Genomic DNA, 18,146 nt, shown 5'->3' on the forward strand with positions numbered 1-18,146 from the left:
ATTTTCTTACATTGGTGACCTCTAATTATGTTTTTGTACATAGGTGAAAATACTCTCTCTTGCTCTCTCACTGTCTGTCTCTGTCTATCTACCAAAACCTTTTCATAATTTTAAGATCCATTTTGGGTAACCCTTCAGCCTTCTCTTTTTGAAAGAAAAGCCCTAAGCCTATTCATCCTTTCCTGGTTGAATATAAATTTGCTTTCCTGGCATCATCCTTGTAAATCTTTCTCACACCCTCTCCATTACCTCTATATCCTTTTTATAATATGGTGGCAAGAACTGTAAGCAATACACCACGTGTACCCTTTCTAGTGAGATCACATCCTTCCTGTAATGCACTGGCCGGCACTGTACACCGTGCTCTAACTTCAATGCAAGTGTTTTATACAGGCCATTATTGACTTAATAATGATATCAGCTGCATGAATAAATCCTTGAGTCTTAAAAAAGACTTCATCTGCTTCTCTCATGACCTGAAGTGGATCTTGAGCTCCGTGCTGTGAAGGCTCCTTGCCGAGGGTGGATCACCTGCTTTATGTCCTATTAACTCCTCTGGTTTATGTAAAATTAACTGCTGTCAGGTAGATGACAAAGTTGTATTGTACAATTCAAGAGACAGATGGCAAGTAAACATGTCAATGTGCCGATCCTTTCAGACCAAATTGAATACAGCTAATGTGAAACAGGATGCTTTCAAAATCCCGTTGGTTGTGTATTCCTGATGATTCAATCACTTTAAGCACTTTAAAATGGTAGATTTTTCAACTATATGAATTATACAATCTAACACTATAACGTGGCAATTATAGCGCTTAAAAATTTACTTGTCACATAATGTAAATTAAGTACCTTTGTTGCATCTCCTATGTTCTATTTTTAGTTCAATGTTGCTGGTGTCCATGTATGGCTGGTCAAAGTATTGTTTCACTTGCTTTGCTTTATATATAGAATGCAGAATTTCATGTTCCCAAGTTTTTCTTGTGTACAGTACCCTCATACGGCTCTGCTTTTGTTAGGCATTTTGTGCATTGCTCAAACAAATTATTAGGCATTCGCATTGGTGACTGTAGTCTTCTTTAACCTTTTACGTTACCCTTTGGCGAGGAGTTCAGTCTTAACCAACCCCTCCCTACCTGTTCATGTGACATATATATTGTACCTACTTTGGTTGTAAAGAGGATTCATGGACAGATATGGAAAAAGGGCACAACAATTGCTTTTAAAATTATTCAGTCCTATTTAAGGGAGCTCTGGTTCCCTGTGTAATTGACAGGTTGGTGAATATGGGGCTTTGTTGAGTAAGAATGTAAAATACTGAATGGAACAGTAAAGTTAATCTGGAGTAATATGTCAGATTAAAGTATGATACAAGGAGAATGGGTGATGTCACAAAGTACGTCTTCACAAAGGATAGTCAATACCTAGAGGTATCAGAGAGCTGGAGGACAGCTAATGTTGTTCCAGTTTTCCAGAAGGAATGTAGAGATAGACCAAGGAATTACAGATCAGTGAGTCGAAGGTCTTAGGTTACAGGAGGATATGGACGGATTGGTCATATGGGTAGATCAGTGGCAGATGGAATTTAATCCTGAGGTGATGCACTTTGGAAGGAGTAACATGACAAGAGAGTACTCAATGAATGGCAGAACACTAGGAAGCTCTTGGGGTGTTTGTGCACAGATCCCTGAAGGCGCCAGGGCAGGTTAATGAGGTAGTTAAGAAGGCATAGAGGACACTTGCCTTTATCAGTCATGGTATAGATTATAAGAGCAGGACTTTGATTCGGCCATAGCTGGAGTATTGTGTTCAGTTCTGGTCACTGCACTACAGGAAGGTTCTCACTAGAGAGGGTTCAGAGGAGATTCACCAGGACGTTGCCTGGAATGGAGCATTTCAGCGATAAGGAGAGGATGGATAAACTTACATTTTTTTCTTAGGAGCAAAGAAGGTTAAGAGGGGACCTGATTGAGATGTATAAGATTATGAGGGGCATAGACATGGTGGATAGAAAGCAGCTGCCCCCCTTAGAAGGGACAACAACAAGGGGGCATAATTTTAAGGTGAAAGGCAGGAGTTTTAGAGGGGCTTTGAAGCAAAGTAATGTTCACCCAGTAGGATGGTGGGAATCTGGAATGTGCTACCTAGCAGGGTAGTTGATGCAGAAAAGCTCACAATCTTTAAAATGTACTTGGATGAGCACTTGAAATGTCATAACTTTCAAGGCTATGGGCCAAGTGCTGGTAAGTAGGATTAGTATAGGTTGTTTTTGTCGGTGCAGGCTTGATGGGCCAAAGTGCCTCTTCTGTACTGTATGATTCTATGATCCTGTCTAGAATGGCCTTCCGTGTTGCGTTGACCTCCATGAAAGCCAAATACTGCAAATGCTGAAAATCTGAAATAAAATTGAAGAATGCTTAGCAGATCTGGCAGCATCTCAGGAGAGAGAAACAGAATTAACATTTCTGTTAATAATCTTCCCTCAGAATTGTGGAGCTTGTCCCTAGCAGATATGACCCATTGTTTTATTTATTCTTAAAACATTTTCCTACTCCTTGTTGACTGCTGAGACGGTCACCGTCCTTCAGCACTCAGCCTTAATTCCTGTTTGATTTTAGATAGAGAAAGTCTCTCTACTTCACTTAAGATTTTCATTTACAGGTTGCTCACTCGATTCAGCCTTGTTTCATTTAATTCACTCCAGTTCACTGTTCTTTCATTTGTCTATGTCTGAGTTCAAATCCCACCATAGCCTAATCTCCCCCCCCCCCTATTTCTGTAACCACTTTCAAATCTCCATTCCTCCAACTTCAGTCTCTTATGATTCAGACCCCTGAGCCCCCTGTGAAATGGGACATAAGCTTACTGCGACAGTTTTGCAATGGTTGGATCTAGAAGTTTGAACAGGATCATGATACTGAAAACACTAGTTCATTTTCTTTTGGATCAGTCTGGTGGCAGGCCCTATATATCCCTGGACGTTCTGATTGATAACTCTCTTTCTATTTATTCCCCAGTATTTTCATAAGTAAGAAATAGGATCAGGAGTAAGCCGTTCAGTCCTTCTAGCCTGCTGCATCATTCAGTAAGACCATAGCAGAGCTGCTTCTACCTCAACTCCACCTTCCCATACTATCCCTGCATCCCTAAATTCTATTTGTGCCCAATAATCTGTTGATCTTTGTCTCAAATATACTCGATGACTAAGCATTTAAAGCCATGTGGGGTAGAGAATTCAAAGATCCTCAACCATTTGATTGAGGAAATGTCTTCTCACCTCAGTCCTAAAAGACCTGAGACCCTTAGTTCCAGACCCCTGCCGGGGTTCATCTTCCCGAAGAGGGTCATTTCACGTTTCCGCACATTACATTCCAACTGCATGTTCTTGCCTACTTACATAACTTGTATAGAGCACTTTTGCAGCCTCTTTGTGGTCCCCAAAGTTTTTTGTTTTTTTTAAAGACAATTTTGTTGAGATATTTTTGGCATATAAAACAATAATATTGTATAGTACTGTAAAGAAGGAAAAGCAAGTAACGCATAGTAGAAACCACAACTCTGTTCTCGCAAGGACCTGCCTAAACCACCCCCTACTCTACACTACCCTAGCCCCACCCCCCAAACAAACCCCCCCCCCCGCTGATGATTAATTCTCCACGAAGCAGTCAATGACTGGCTGCCACCTCAGGGTGAACCCCGATAATGAACCTCTCAATGCGAACTTAACCTGTTCTAGACCGAGAAAGCTCGCCATGTCCGATAGCCATGCTTCGGTCTTCGGGGGCTTTGAGTCCTTCCATGCCAACAGTATTCGTATCCGGGCTACCAGGGAAGCAAAGGCCAAGACGGCAGCCTCCTTCTTCTCCTGGACTCCCGGGTCCTCCGACACCCCAAAGGTTGCCACCTCAGAACTCATTACCACCCCAGTTTTCAAAACCCGGGACATGGTGTCCGCAAATCCCTGCCAGTACCCCCTGAGTCTAGGGCACGACCAGAACATGTGCACGTGATTAGCCGGCCCACCGGCGCATCTGGCACACTTGTCCTCCAGCCCGAAGAATTTACTCATCCGGGCCACCGTCATGTGGGCCCGGTGCACGACCTTAAACTGGATCAGACTGAGCCTGGCGCATGTTCGGTTGTGTTTACTCTACCCAGAGCTTCTGCCCAAATACCGTCCTCCATCTCCCCCCCCCCCCCCCCCCCCCCCCCCGAGCTCCTCCTCCCACTTAAGCTTTATGTCCTCAGTCTGTGTATCCTCTGCTCCCATTAGCTCTTTGTAAATATCTGAGACTCTACCCTCACCTACCTCTCCCCTAGAAACTACCCTGTCCTGCCTCCCCTTTGGCGGGAGGCGTGGGAAGGACGGCACCAGTCTGCGCACGAAATCCCGCACCTGCAAGTATCTAAAGTCATTCCCTCCCGCCAGCCCAAACTTCTCCTCCAAAGCCCTCATGCTCGAAAAGCTCCCTTCCAGGAACAGAGCATCCACCCTTGCAATCCCCGCCCTCTGCCACAGTCGATACCCGCCGTCCATGTTCCCCAGGGCAAATCGGTGATTGCCGCAGATTGGGGTCCAAACCGATGCTCTCACTTCCCCTAAATGCCTCCTCCACTGGCCCCAGAACCGCAGAGCAGCCACCACTATAGGGCTGGTGGCATACCGTGCTGGCGGGAGCGGCAGGGGCGCCGTAATCAGGGCTGCCAAACTGGTGCTCCTGCACGAAGCAGCCTCCACCCGCTCCCAAACCGACCCCATGCCCACCATCCATTTCCTTATCTTCGCTATGTTGGCCGCCCAGTAGTAGTTACTAAAGTTCGGCAACGCCAGGCCCCCCTCCCCTCTGTTCCTTTCAAAGCCTTTTCCACACCCATGGCTACCACTGTCTCTGCCTCCCTGTTCTCCGGGCATCATGATAACATTAAGCAGCCTTCTTAGATTGGCCGCCAGTTGCCTACCCTTTACGAACCCAGTTTGGTCCTCCGCAATTACGTCCGGTACGCAGTCCTCAATTCTAGTCGCCAAGATCTTGGCAGTAACTTAGTGTCTGCGTTGACCAAGGAGATCGGCCTGTAAGACCCACAAGCCTCCGGGTCTTTATCCCGTTTCAGAATAAGCGAAATAGTGGCCTGCGACATCGTCGGGGAGGTTGCCTCGTTGAAAACCCTGACCAGCACCGGTCCCACTATCTTGGCACACTTTTTGTAAAACTCCACCGAATACCCATCCGGCCCCTGAGCTTTACCCGACTGCATGACCTTCAGGTCCCCCAATACCTCTTCGATCTTGACCAAGGCCCCCAGTCCATCTACCAACCCCCTACATACTCTTGGGAAGGTCAGTCTGGCCAGAAATCGCCTCATCCCCTCAGGTCCCCTGGGGGATTCCGAAGTGAACAGCTTACTATAGAAGTCCCTAAACACCTTGTTCAGCCCTACTGGGTCCCCCACCAAATTTCCCTCCCCATCCGCTATCCTTCCCATCTCCCTGGCCGCTTCTCTCTTCCTTAGTTGTTGCGCGAGCATTCTGCTGGCCTTCTCTCCATGCTCCTATGTCGCTCCTTTTGCCTTTCTAAGCTGCTCGACCGCTTTGTCTGTGGTCAGCGCCCCAAACTAGACATGCAGCCTCTGTTGTTTCCTGAGTAACTCTGGCCTCGGGGACCCCACGTAGCTCCTGTCCGTCCGTAAAATTTCCTGAACCAGTCGTTCCGTTTCTGCCCTATCTGTCCTATCCCTATGAGCCCGGATTGAGATCAGCTCCCCTCTCACCACTGTCTTCAGCACCTCCCAGAGCACCGCTGCTGAGACTTCTCCGGTATCATTTACCTGCAGATAATTCTGCATGCATCTCCTGAGTCTCTCACATACCACCTTGTCCGCTAGCAATCCAACTTCCAGCCTCCATTGTGGGTGCTGAAAGCTATCCTTACAAATCCGTAGGTCTACCCAGTACGAGCATGGTCCGATATGGTAATTGCCGAATATTCTGCCCCCACCATTCCGGCCAGCAAGTCCCTACTCATGACAAAGAAATCAATTCGGGAATACACCTTATAGACATGGGAGTAATACGAAAGCTCCCTCGCCGACGGCCGGCTAAATCTCCACGGATCAGCTCCCACCACTTGCTCCATGAACCCTCTCATTTCCTTTGCCATCGCTGGCAACCTGCCCGTTTTTGAAGACGACCGATCTAGGCTTGGGTCCAGGACTGTGTTAAAGTCCCCACCCATAATCAGTTTGCGTGAGTCCAAGTCAGGGATCTTCCCTAGCAACCTCCTGATAAAATTCACATCGTCCCAATTAGGGGCATACACACTGACCAAGACTACTCTCACCCCTTCGAGCTTACCCTTAACCATAACAAACCTGCTGCCCTCATCCACAACTGTACCCTCCGTCTCAAATTTAACCCTTTTATTAATCAGGATCGCAACCCCCCTAGTCTTAGTGTCGAACCCCGAATGAAAGACCTGACTAACCCAGCCCTTCCTGAACCTAACCTGGTCGGCCACTTTCAGGTGCGTCTCCTGCACCATGACTACGTCCGCCTTAAACCCGCAAATGCGTGAACATTCCAGGTGATGAGCCTGGTTGGGGGGTCATTTGCCCCCCCCCCCCCCCTTTGCCGATCAGACATCCCCTTTCTCCGGCCAGCCCTGCAGCAATGTATCACGCCTTCTCTGGCCCGCCTCCTGGCCGGCTCCACCCATGACCTCCCCACTGTTGCCAGGTCCAGTTTCCATCCTCGTCAGCAGATCAACTTCCCCCCCCCCCTTGCCCCCCTTCCTCCCCTAGCAACACCATCTTACCACCTAACCCCTGCTCTAGTCTAACTAAATGAGCCCCCCCCCCCTCAACCTGGCTTCCGTTGACTAGCCCACCCAGCTAGCCTGGTGGCTCCTAGTTTCGGCGCCAGCGCATCTCTCACCTATTGTTCCCTGGCTCCCCTCCCCTGGCCCATCCATACCACTTTCCCAAACCAGCCCTGCTGAAGCACACACTCTATACTAGTCAAAAACATCACATAGTGCAATTTAAATCAAACAGAAAGAGATGAGAAGTACCAGGCACTCTCAGCCCTTCCCCTCCACACACAGAAGAAGATTGCAAAACAATCCCCCGAAACCCCCATCCTAAGCACACCTTTTTAACTATTTTCTTTTTTACTCTCCCCTGCCAAACCTCCAACCAAACAAGAAGCCCAAAAAGGAAACATTCAGGGAAACCACGAAAAAGAACAAGAAAAACACATTGCAAAAAAATACATCAACCTAGAAAGGTTGAAAAAACGAAAAGAAAGGACCCAAGCATACAGGTATCTCTCCAAGCGAGAGAGACAAAATAGACTTAAAAGTTCTATTATGTGTCCAAGACTCCTCAGCTCAGAGCCAGCCCTTGCTTCTTAACAAAGTCCATTGCCTCCTCGGGTTCCTCGAAATAGTGGTGCTGACTCTCATACGTAACCCAATGTCGCGCCGGAAAAAACAGCCCAAACTTCACCTTGTTCTTATACAAAATCTCCTTCACCTGCCTGTAGCCTCCCCTCCTCCTGGCCACCTCAGTGCTCAGGTTTTGGTAAACAGGCAGGGTGCTATTGTCCAGGTACAGCTTCGCGTGCTCTTGGCCCATTGCAGAACCCGCTCCTTGTCCAGCTACCTGTGGAACCAGACCACCATCGCTCGTGCGGGGCCCCCTCATCACGGCTGCCTCACCTGCACTCTGTGTGCCCTGTCCACCTCTGGCGGGCGAGGGAACAGTGGTCCCCAAAGTTTACTTTGCTACCTGACTGTATCATTAGCAAACTTCGAAACATTACACTTGGTCCCCCTACCTGAGTCATTGATATAGTCGAGGTTCCAGCACAGATCATTCAGTACCCTTATAATTATAATCTGCCAACTTGAAAATTGATCCTTTTATTCCTGCTGTTTTCTGTCCATTAATCCGTTCTTAATTTATGATAATTTATGATATATTTATGCTATAATTTATGATATATATATAATTTAAATATATCACCCCCAATCCCAAGAGACCTAATTTTGTGTAATAACTTGTGTGCCACCTTACTGAACAGCACATCCACTGATTTTCCCCTTATTTAGCCTAGTTAAAAACATCCTTTACTGATTTGCCATGAACTGTTTTCCTTTCATTAATCAGTGATGAAGCCTACTTGTAATTATGATTTTCTAAGTGCTCTTTAACCACATCCCTAATAATAGTTTCTAGCAATTTTTCTACAGGCTAACTGGCCTATAGTTCCTTGCTCTCTCTCTCTCTCCATTTCTACAATTGTTACCTTCTAATCCATGGACTATTCCAGAATTGAGGGGATTCTGTAAGATCAAACCTATGCCTCCACTCTTTCTGCAGCTACCTCTATTAAAACCTTGGGATGTAGGCAATGGGGCCTTGGGGACCTGTCAACTTTTTGTCCCATTAATTTCTCCAGCATTATTTCTTAACTCATACTGATTTCTTTTAAGTTACTTGTTCCCGGTAGACCCTTGGTTTTCCAAGGGGCTAGGTTAGCTCACTGGGCTAAATCGCTGGCTTTTAAAGCAGACCACGGCAGGCCAGCAGCACGGTTCAATTCCCGTACCACCCTCCCCGAACAGGCGCCGGAATGTGGCGACTAGGGGCTTTTCACAGTAACTTCATTGAAGCCTACTCGTGATAAGCAATTTTCATTCATTCATTTCATTTCATTATTTCTGGAATGTTTAGAGGAGCTATTTAGATACTTTGCACAGGTTTTCCTTTTAAAACCACTTCCATCCTTCATGCTCAGTCTCAAACTTGACTAGATTGCACAATTCAGTGCAGCACATGGACAACATCAAGTAAGCAATGGCCAATTCCTATTGCTACCCAGCCTAGAAATACCACATGACTCATGAGTGTCCAGAAATTGATAGTCTGGTTGTTAAACGAATTGTTTAACTTTATTTCACATTTTAATGCAATTGCATAATTAAATCATCTCACAAGTTTTAGTAGATGTTGTAATTTCAGGATGAACCAAAATATTTTTCCGACTTGTGACAGTAGGAAGATTTAGCTTCTTCTGGAATTGCAAGCTGGAAACTGCAGCTCATAGTTTACAATACTAGGTCGAAGATTTTAATAGCAAAGTTCTCTAATTTAAAAAAAAAGCGTAAGCTAACTTTGATAGATTCCTGGCTTGAGTTGCCCAGACATTTTATACCTCTTAAGGAACACAATTAACCAAAATAATTTTAATGCCTTATGTAAATTCGGAATTGCAAATTGCCTCATTTTGAAGCATTTCACTTACAGTTTTCATAATGCATTATTTACACACTTTTTTTCTTCATACTAAGCTTTCTCTTTACTTAAGCTGCAGGATCGTACCCAGTTTAGTGAGACTGATCTGGCTGTTCTGAAAAAATATTGGGATGTGGGTATGACCAGCCTGGGTTCAATATGCAGAGAAAAAATAGAAGCGGTCGCTATGGAATCAAATGTCGACTGTGAAATTGTCAAGGTAAGAATGTCGCCTTGGTGCTTTTACACTTTCCTTGCCATCAGTGGGTTTTTTGTATCTTGGGAGCTTTAAGTGACGTTGATGAAGCCATTCTAAGCTTACACAAGGCCAATTGCAAGTACATCTTATTCGATTGTTTCTTAAAATAGACCAACTGTGTTGTACAATGAAGTGCAACGTCAGCTGCTTCATGTACTGAGGTCAGGATGTTATTAATCTGTGCCAAAAATACACTCTGCTTTCTGAAGGTTTCAGAGTTATTGAATGACTGGCAGCATCTTACCCGATCTGATATTTTAAAGTTATGAGAACAAATTCATGGATTCCATTTCTGCTCAGACTTTTGTGTGTTCAGAGGACCCTGAATATTCTACTTATTATTACTACAAATATGTGGAATGTGACGATGACATACAATGTCTTCACAGCGAAGTCCTTGGACTATTTGTTGCTGTCATTTTCAAAATAGCATCTTTAATGTCATTGTAATCATGTCAGAAATGGGACACCAATGCTATAGTTTGCAAGTCTGAGTGATAAACAGGAGGAGAGGAAGTAAAGGAGAATGTTTCATCTCAAAAGGATGCAAAGCTTTTACCCCTTTGCAACATTTAATTATTTTATGCAAAATGAGTTGCTGGTTATCCTTAATTTCCCTATTATTTCCAGCAGAGACATTGGGCGGGATTCTCCAATCCCGCGGCAGAGTGTCCATGCCGTCGTGAACGCCGTTGCGTTTTATGTCAGCGTGAACGGGCCGCTCCCACGACTAATTCTGGCCCCTACAGTGGGCCATCACGGCGCTGGAGTGGTTCACGCCGTTCCATCTGCAGATCCCAGGGTGAACTGTGCGCTGCGGGATCCACGCATGCACAGTGGTGCCGGTGCCAATGCGCGCATGAGCAGTGGCCTCCTTCAAAGCGCCGGCCCCGAAGCAACAGGACTACAGGGGCCAGCGCGTAGGAAAGGAGGCCCCCAGCCACAGAGGCAGGCCTGCCGATTGGTGGGCCTCGATCGCGGGCCATGCCACATCGGAGGCCCCCCCGGGGTCGGACCCCGCCCCCCCCCCCCCCCACCCCAAAAGGCCGCCACCTGACCTTTACACGCCGAGGTCCCGCGGGCCCAGAGCAGGTTAGAATGGCGCCGGCGGGACTCGGCTCTTTTCTTACGGCTGCTCGGCCCACCCGGGCTGGAGAATCGTCCGGCCGCGTAGAGCGGCCCACGTCCGGCACCGCGCCAACCACACTGGCGCCAATGGCGCCGATTCGCCGCTCTGCGGAGAATTGCATGCCGGCGTCAGGATGGCGTGGCCCGTTCGCGGGATTCTCTGGCCCGGCCCAGGGCTGAGAGAATCCCGCTCATGGATTCCAATTCCGCAAACGTGTGTAAATATATAGGCAAATCTCTACTCCCCACCTGCCGCCAAGGCTGGTTACCTACACCCAACACGAGACCCTCCCCTGCTCATTGCCTCAACTTAGTAGTATCTTTTTTTTAAAATTCAGAGTACCCAATTATTATTTTTTTCTTCTGTCTTTTTTTTCCCAATTAAGGTGTAGTTTAACGTGGCCTGCACACTACCCTGCCTTGTTCCCGGTAGACCCTTGGATTGTGGGGTGAGACCAGATACAGGGAAAATGTACAAACTCCACACCGACAGTTACCCGGGGCCGGGATCGAACTCGGGGCCGTGAGGTTGCAGTCCTAACCACTGCTGGCCATCTCAGCTCAGTATCTGATTTGCACATGAACAGGCCTACTCCCCCTCAGTGTCTGAGACCCAGACCCTCGTATTGTACCCAAGCTTGAGAGCTCTTGCTCCACATGGCATAAAACCAGGCACTGGCACAGCCTTCAGCTTTCATTGAGCCTGAGAGTCCATCACACATTAGGATCCACACAATCATGCCTCATGCCACCACAAACTACAAACATTTAGCAAATGGAAGTACTCGTATTGGTCTTTGTTTGAATGGTGGCAAGGTGGGATAAATAGATAGGTGCTTGATGGCTGGCGCAGACATGATGGGCTGCATGGGCTCTTTCTGTGCGATAAAACTCTGACTCCCAAGAGCTGGTAAGTATAGATTAAGCTGGAAAAATATTACATGACTTTGTGAAGTAGGAGAGTAAATCCTCTTTGTCCACATGGAGAAAAATTTCCCACTTTAAGCCATTGTCAGCATCACTTAACACTTAATCTGGCATTGTCACAACAATGTTCTTTATTCCAACTTTGGAAGAACATCCTCCACTGAACCAACATGGCATTCCAGCTTTCCTGTATCAGCCGTTCCTTGTCCTTACATGAAGGATTTTATGCTCTAAGACATTCAACTCCTTTCTATTAGATCACGGCTGATCTGTATCTCAAATCCATTTCCCTGTCTTTGATCTATATCTTTCAATATTCTTAACCTAATAAAATTATATTGATTAGTCTTGGATTTCAGTTGACCACTACCTCAAGAAGGAGTTTCTCTGTATCTATGTTTCGTACCTCTGCATAAAGTTTTAGTGATATGGACATGCAAATCCCTTTGCCTCTCCAAAGCTCCTCGTCTCTCACCATTAAGAAAATATTCTGCTTTATCTTCAAAGTGGATAATCTCAAACTTCCCCACATTGAACTCCCTCTGCCACTTTTTACACACTCACATAACCTGTTCCTCAATAACTTCCTTGTTCCCATTTTCACAATATACTATGCCTACAACCAATTGTTCCAGTATTGGTCCAAACTGGATTTGAACTTGGATCACAAAATCAGAAGGTTTGTATCAAAGTGACTGCACCACTCTATCTCTTCTACTTTTTCCCTTCCCGCATGTAGTTCAGATTTTACGTTTCTCTGCAAAAGTCACTCTTTCTCCTCACAGCCACAAATAAAGGCAAATGTCACCATTTAAATGTAATTTAGGAGATTAATGTATTAGTTAGTCCCTGAATCTCCCTCTCTAACGCTTTCACCCCATATTCAAGAGAACCAGATATGGCAAACTTGCCTGTTGCCTAGATCCTTGCAAAAATGAACTAATTTTGCGGCCGCAAAATGCTCCAATCTTTTCAGCTTCCTATTTCTTTTATCCATGCACGTACAGGTGTTGGCTCCTACGTTTGTCTAAGCTGTACTACTTTTGATTTTCCTTCATTAAGAAGCAACCAAGTGCAACAAAAAACATATAACAAAGTAACATTAGCAGGCACTCAGCCCTTCAAAACTGTTCAAATAGATCATTATTGATCTATGCTGCAACTCTATCCACCTTAATCACACATTCCTTGGTACTCAACAAAGCTCTATCAGTCTCAGTCTCAAACATTTCAGTTGATCCAGAGACCAGTTTTTGATGGAGTGTGCCCCAGATTGTCACTGCCCTTTGTGTGGAAGGTGCTTCTTGATTTCACTCCTGAGAAATTAATTATTCTCTGGCAAGGCTGACATTTTTACCCACAGTAGATAATGGGCCCCACCTCTTGAACTGATGCAGTCCAAAGGTGCTCTTTGTCGCGTTTGGCAAAACTGATTGGTTTATTCAGCCATTTTGGGGGTGCAGTTAATTTTTATGATAATCCTACAAATTTTCTGTACTTAAAGCTAATAAGACACCAGGACCGGATGAGATGCATCCAAGGCTACTGAGGGAAATGAGAGTGGGAATTGCAGAATCACTGGCCATGATTTTACAGTCTTCCTTAGAATCAGGCGCGGTCCCAGAGCACTTGAGAATTGCAAACAATTACACCCTTGTTCAAAAGAAGGTGCAAGATAAGCCCAGCAACTACAGGCCAGTCAATTTAACTTGAGTGGTGGAGAAACATCAAGAAACATTAATTTGTGACAAAATTAATAGTCACATGGATAAATGTAGGTGAATTTTTTAAAACCAGTATGGATTTCTTAAGGGAAAATCACGTTTGACTAACTTGCTGGAGTTTTTTGAAGAGGTACAGAGAATGTTGATGAGGGTAATGTTGTTGATGTGGTATGCATGGGCTTCCGAAAGGTATTTGATACACTTTGATATGGCAGACTTGTGAGCAAAGTTATAGCTCATGGGATAAGAGGGGCAATGGCAACATGGATATGGAATTTATGCATATATACACGCCCAGGTTCCTGTTTCTACACTCTCAACGGGAAACCGTAGTGGTTAATAGATGTTTTGCCTGCTGAAAGAAGGTTTATAGTGGAGTTCCCCAGGGGTGAGTAGTGAAACCTTGCTTTTCCTGACATATTAATGATCTAGACCTTGGTGTACAGAGCGCAATTTTAAAGTTTGTGGATGATTCAAAATTTGGAAGCACTGTGAATTGAGGAGGATAGCGTAGAACATCAAAGAGACATTGACAAGTTTGTGGAATGGGCAGACAGTTGACACGAAGTTCAATGCAGATAAGTGCGGGATGATTCATGGAAGAAACAATATCAACTAAAGGGTACAAGTCTAAAGAGAGTGGAGAAACGGGAACCTGGGCGTATATATATATGCATAAATCATTGAAAGTGACAGGATAGTTTGAGAGAGCAGTTAATAAAGTATCCAGTATTCTGGGCTTTCTAATAGAGGCATAGAGTACAAGAGCAAGGAGGTTATGTTGAATTTTTTTAAGTCACTAGTTTGGCCTCCGCTTGAGTGTTATGTCCAGTTCTTGGCACCACAGTTTAGGAAGGATGCGAAGGCATTAGAGAGGGTGCAGAAAAGATTTGCAAGAATGAATTAAGAACTTCTGTTATAGATACACTGGAGAAATTAGGGCTTTTTCCTTCAAGAAAAGAGGCCTGAGAGGAGATTTGATATATGGGGAGAAACTGTGAAAGGAAAGAGAATGGGAGGGCACTGATTTAAAGTAATTAGAAAAAGAAGCTTTTTTACGCAGCAACCGGTTAGGGTTTAGAGTGCACTGCCTGCGAGTCTAATAAAGGTGAATTAATTTGAAGCATTCAAAGGGGACTTAGATTGTTTCTGAAAAGGAAGAATGTGCAGGATTATGGGGAGAAGGCAGGGTAATTGTACTAGGTGAGTTGCTCATTCAGAGAGCTGTTGCAGATACGTTGGGTCACATGGCCTCCTTCTGTACTGTAACCATTCTGTGAATTTCACTACCACTTTTACTAATGCTAGGTTTTGCTTAAAACTGAATTAGTAGTCTCAAACCACCATAGTGAGATTAGAAACAGATTATTAATTCAGACATCTGAATTATGAGTTTTGCAACGTAACAACTACAAAGTGTTTGTCCACTGACATGTTGGAGTTAAGGGTGTCCAATTTTAGATTTTTGGATTGTTTCTGCTGATGCAATTTTTTTAAAGCAAAGTTTATTCCAGCAAGGTTTTTAAAAGGACTCTTTAATAAAAGCTGGTTTCTATGCTGAGTAGAATTCAAGAGACTAAACAATAGCGGTAATTGATTGGTCTGTGCCAATGCAGGACTCAAACCTTTAATGTTGGAGAGCTCTTGGATCTATACCCATCTATTAAAAGAGAGAGATTAACAAATGGAGGCAGAGATGCACAGAAAAAGAAAAATAATAATCTTTATTAGTGTCACAGGTAGGCTTGCAGTAACACTGCAATGAAGTTACTGTGAAAATCCACTAGTCGCCACTCTCCGGCGCCTGTTCAGGTACAATCAGGATGTCCAATTCACCTAACAGCACATCTTTCGTGACTTCTGGGAGAAAACCGGTGCGCCCGGAAGAAACCCACGCAGACACGGCGAGAATGTGCAGACTCTTCACAGACAGTGACCCAAGCGGGGAATCGAACCCAGGTCCTTTGCGTTGTGCCGCCCTACAGACATTGAAAGACAGGAGGTCGGCAGCAAAAACCTGTTGTTGAAAGGATGGCTGAAGTGAAGAAATTAAAAATGCTGGAAGATATTTAAAATGTATTATTTAAGTTAAATCTACCCAAGGATGTGGGCAAGTGTGACATATTCTTTATTTTGTTGTAAATATCTGTTGTAGTAATTGGCTAAGTAAATCTAATCATCACTGCTCTGTATGTTCACTTGCTGTGAAATAAAGCTGCTTCACCATTCATCTCGAGGCTCATGTCAATAAGCGTTTGCTCAACCAGCCTTTGGGCCGAGTGCAGGAGCATTCATGCAAAAACCTCAAATATCTAGTTTGGATACTTAAGGGGTTGTTAGTTATAAGATCACTGGGTTATGCTGTCAAACAAGTAGCTTCATGAGACCAAGTCAAATCCCATAAAATCTCAGGGATGTGTGTCAAATCCCATTTTAAAAAAATAAGACCCTCAGCCACTTGCAACTTGCATTGCCGAACCTGTGAAAGTATCTTTGGCAGACCCAAATGTGAAGTTGAATTGAGTATTTTATTTGTTTTTATCAGTACACTGCAACAGAAAGAAAAGGTAGCAAGGCAAACATAGGAAAATGAAACACCAAATAAAATAAACATTGCAATACTCCTGAGGAATGGATAATCCTACTTTGGAAAATTTGTAGCAAGATTGCATTCAGCTATGCTACTGAATGAGATGTTTTAACAATAGAGAGCTGTGAAAGAGAATTTTCATCTTTCAAGTTTTTTCGATTATAATAGCAGCTCCTAGTTGAGAATTGTCATCTATCTCACCTCCAACTTCTCAGTTTCTCTTGATTTTGATCACCAGAATGCAAGAAAATGGGGCTATACTATCATGTGTATCAGTGATGAAAACCTACTGTTGTAACTGTAGTTCCCGTGAGAGCCCAGTGACCCAAAGCAGTTATGTAATTAGATAAGACAACAAACTTATATTAAAGCAGAGCCAAATTGTCATCTGCTACTGTTTTACACTTCTGCTGATTTTTGTTATGAGGGCAGCTTCTTCAGTATATAGCTGCTTTGCAACCGAGAATCCCGTACCCAATGTTGGCAATTTTGCTCAGCTAAGAACTCTTAACATGTGTGATTCTGTTAGCCAATTATGTCCTGTTAACATCAGTCACAAATAGTGTGTATAGAGTATTGCTGAAATCTTTTTTTTTTTAGAACTTGAAATGTTAAAGGTTATCTTTGATCTGTATTTGCAGTTAATCCAATTTTAAAATGCTGCTTAAAGATAACAGGGTCACTGAGCAACCTGACAATGCACTGTACCTCGATATGACCTGATTGGGGCAACAGTTATGCATTTTTACTTCAGTCCCTCAGTTTCTACCTTGAGTAATATTTTTACAGTCTTGGCCTTTGGCGTTTTGTGCAACAAGAATGCTTGGCAAATACATGAGAGGTTTTTGTTCAAAATTGAATAATCCTGAATTATCGTTTGTATCAAAGTACCAATTTCTGCTTTATGCTTGGAAGGTTACCAATTCAATTATTTCCATAAGTTTCATTGGTCTAGACCTGAGGGTACACACCGCATTTTAGGTGCATTTGTCCAATCATTTTTAGAGTGTTTTGAGAATGGGCATATTCAGGGGTCCTATATTTTTTTTAATGATCTAATAATAGATTTGACCTGCCATTTTTGAAATTGAATGTGAAAGATGCTGGATTGCTCTGGAACCCAATTTGTTCACTTATGCCTTTCAGCGAAGGATGTTCGCCATGCAGGTCCAATCTGGCCTATTGTCCATTTCTAAACTACATAGCTGGCTGTTAGTGTCTTTGGACAAAGAAGGATCAAGTATTATGCCAAATCGTTGTTCACATCGCCAATAAATAGAATCACTACAGTGCAGACAGAGGCCACTTGACCCATTGAGTTCACACTGAGCCACCCCTTCCCTACAACCCAGCAACCCCACCCAAACGTTTGGATACGAAGGGGCAATGTAGCATGGATAATTCACTTAACCTGCACACCTTTGAACTGTGGGAGGAAACCGGAGCACCCGGAGGAAACCCACGCAGACACTGAGAGAAAGTGCAAACTCCACACAGACAGTCATCCAAGTCGGAATCAAACCTGGGCCCCTGGCACTGTGAGGCAACAGTGCTAACTACTGTGCTACCGTGCCACCCCATACAATAAATAAATGAACATCTGATAATGAAAAAGAAACTGAAAGGCTAGTATCAGGCTAGTATTATATCACAGCATACTTTCCCCCTCCAATTATGCCTGCTTTGTCAGGTTGGCTGCCTTGCCTATCTTAATGCCTATCTTTTATGCATGCAACTTTTTCACCACGCAAATTGGTTTTCCTAGCTCTTCAAATATTTTTATTTATTTCTTCTGCATCCCCCCCCCCCCCCCCCCCCATGTTCTTCTCAAAAGACATGGATAGGAAATCGGAGAAGGAAATACCGGCAGTTAGGAATTGAGCTACCTCCTGCTCGCGGTGGACCAGCTGACTTTTCTAAGCTACCTGAATCGGGGTCAGCCTTGTTGTCCATAGTCAAAGCTGAAACAACAAAGGTTCCTGAAAATTCCGAGGATAATATGAGGAACAAAGAAGATGCCTGCTTGTCTGAAGGTACGATCTACCAAAGCACTTTTTTGTGTGATATGGAGTTCTATATGTAGGAGTGTAGCTCAGCTGAGTATATAGACATTTTGCCAACATATGCGTTTTCAAATGTGTAATTAGATACATTTAAATATATGTGAAAACTTAATTTTTCCTAAATTACAAAGGTTTTACACTGGTATCCCAATGTACTTCCT

The 18,146-nt window shown here is 44.3% G+C and overlaps 1 protein-coding gene across 9 annotated transcripts in view; it reads left to right on the forward strand.

Annotated features, from left to right (window-relative positions):
* The window catches only part of hdx (highly divergent homeobox), a 233,682-nt gene that overhangs the window by 161,427 nt on the left and 54,109 nt on the right, over window positions 1-18,146 (forward strand). For 7 of the 9 annotated variants that reach the window (XM_072505118.1, XM_072505115.1, XM_072505117.1 and 4 more), the window contains 2 exons: window positions 9,368-9,514; window positions 17,757-17,955. In XM_072505118.1, coding sequence (XP_072361219.1) covers window positions 9,368-9,514; window positions 17,757-17,955 — 346 coding nt within the window. The remainder of the gene's footprint in view (window positions 1-9,367; window positions 9,515-17,756; window positions 17,956-18,146) is intronic. The other 2 variants (XM_072505124.1, XM_072505119.1) reach the window with 2 other exon arrangements.

Source organism: Scyliorhinus torazame, chromosome 5, assembly GCF_047496885.1.
Source record: "Scyliorhinus torazame isolate Kashiwa2021f chromosome 5, sScyTor2.1, whole genome shotgun sequence".
In the NCBI taxonomy this organism is placed as follows: Eukaryota; Metazoa; Chordata; class Chondrichthyes; order Carcharhiniformes; family Scyliorhinidae; genus Scyliorhinus; species Scyliorhinus torazame.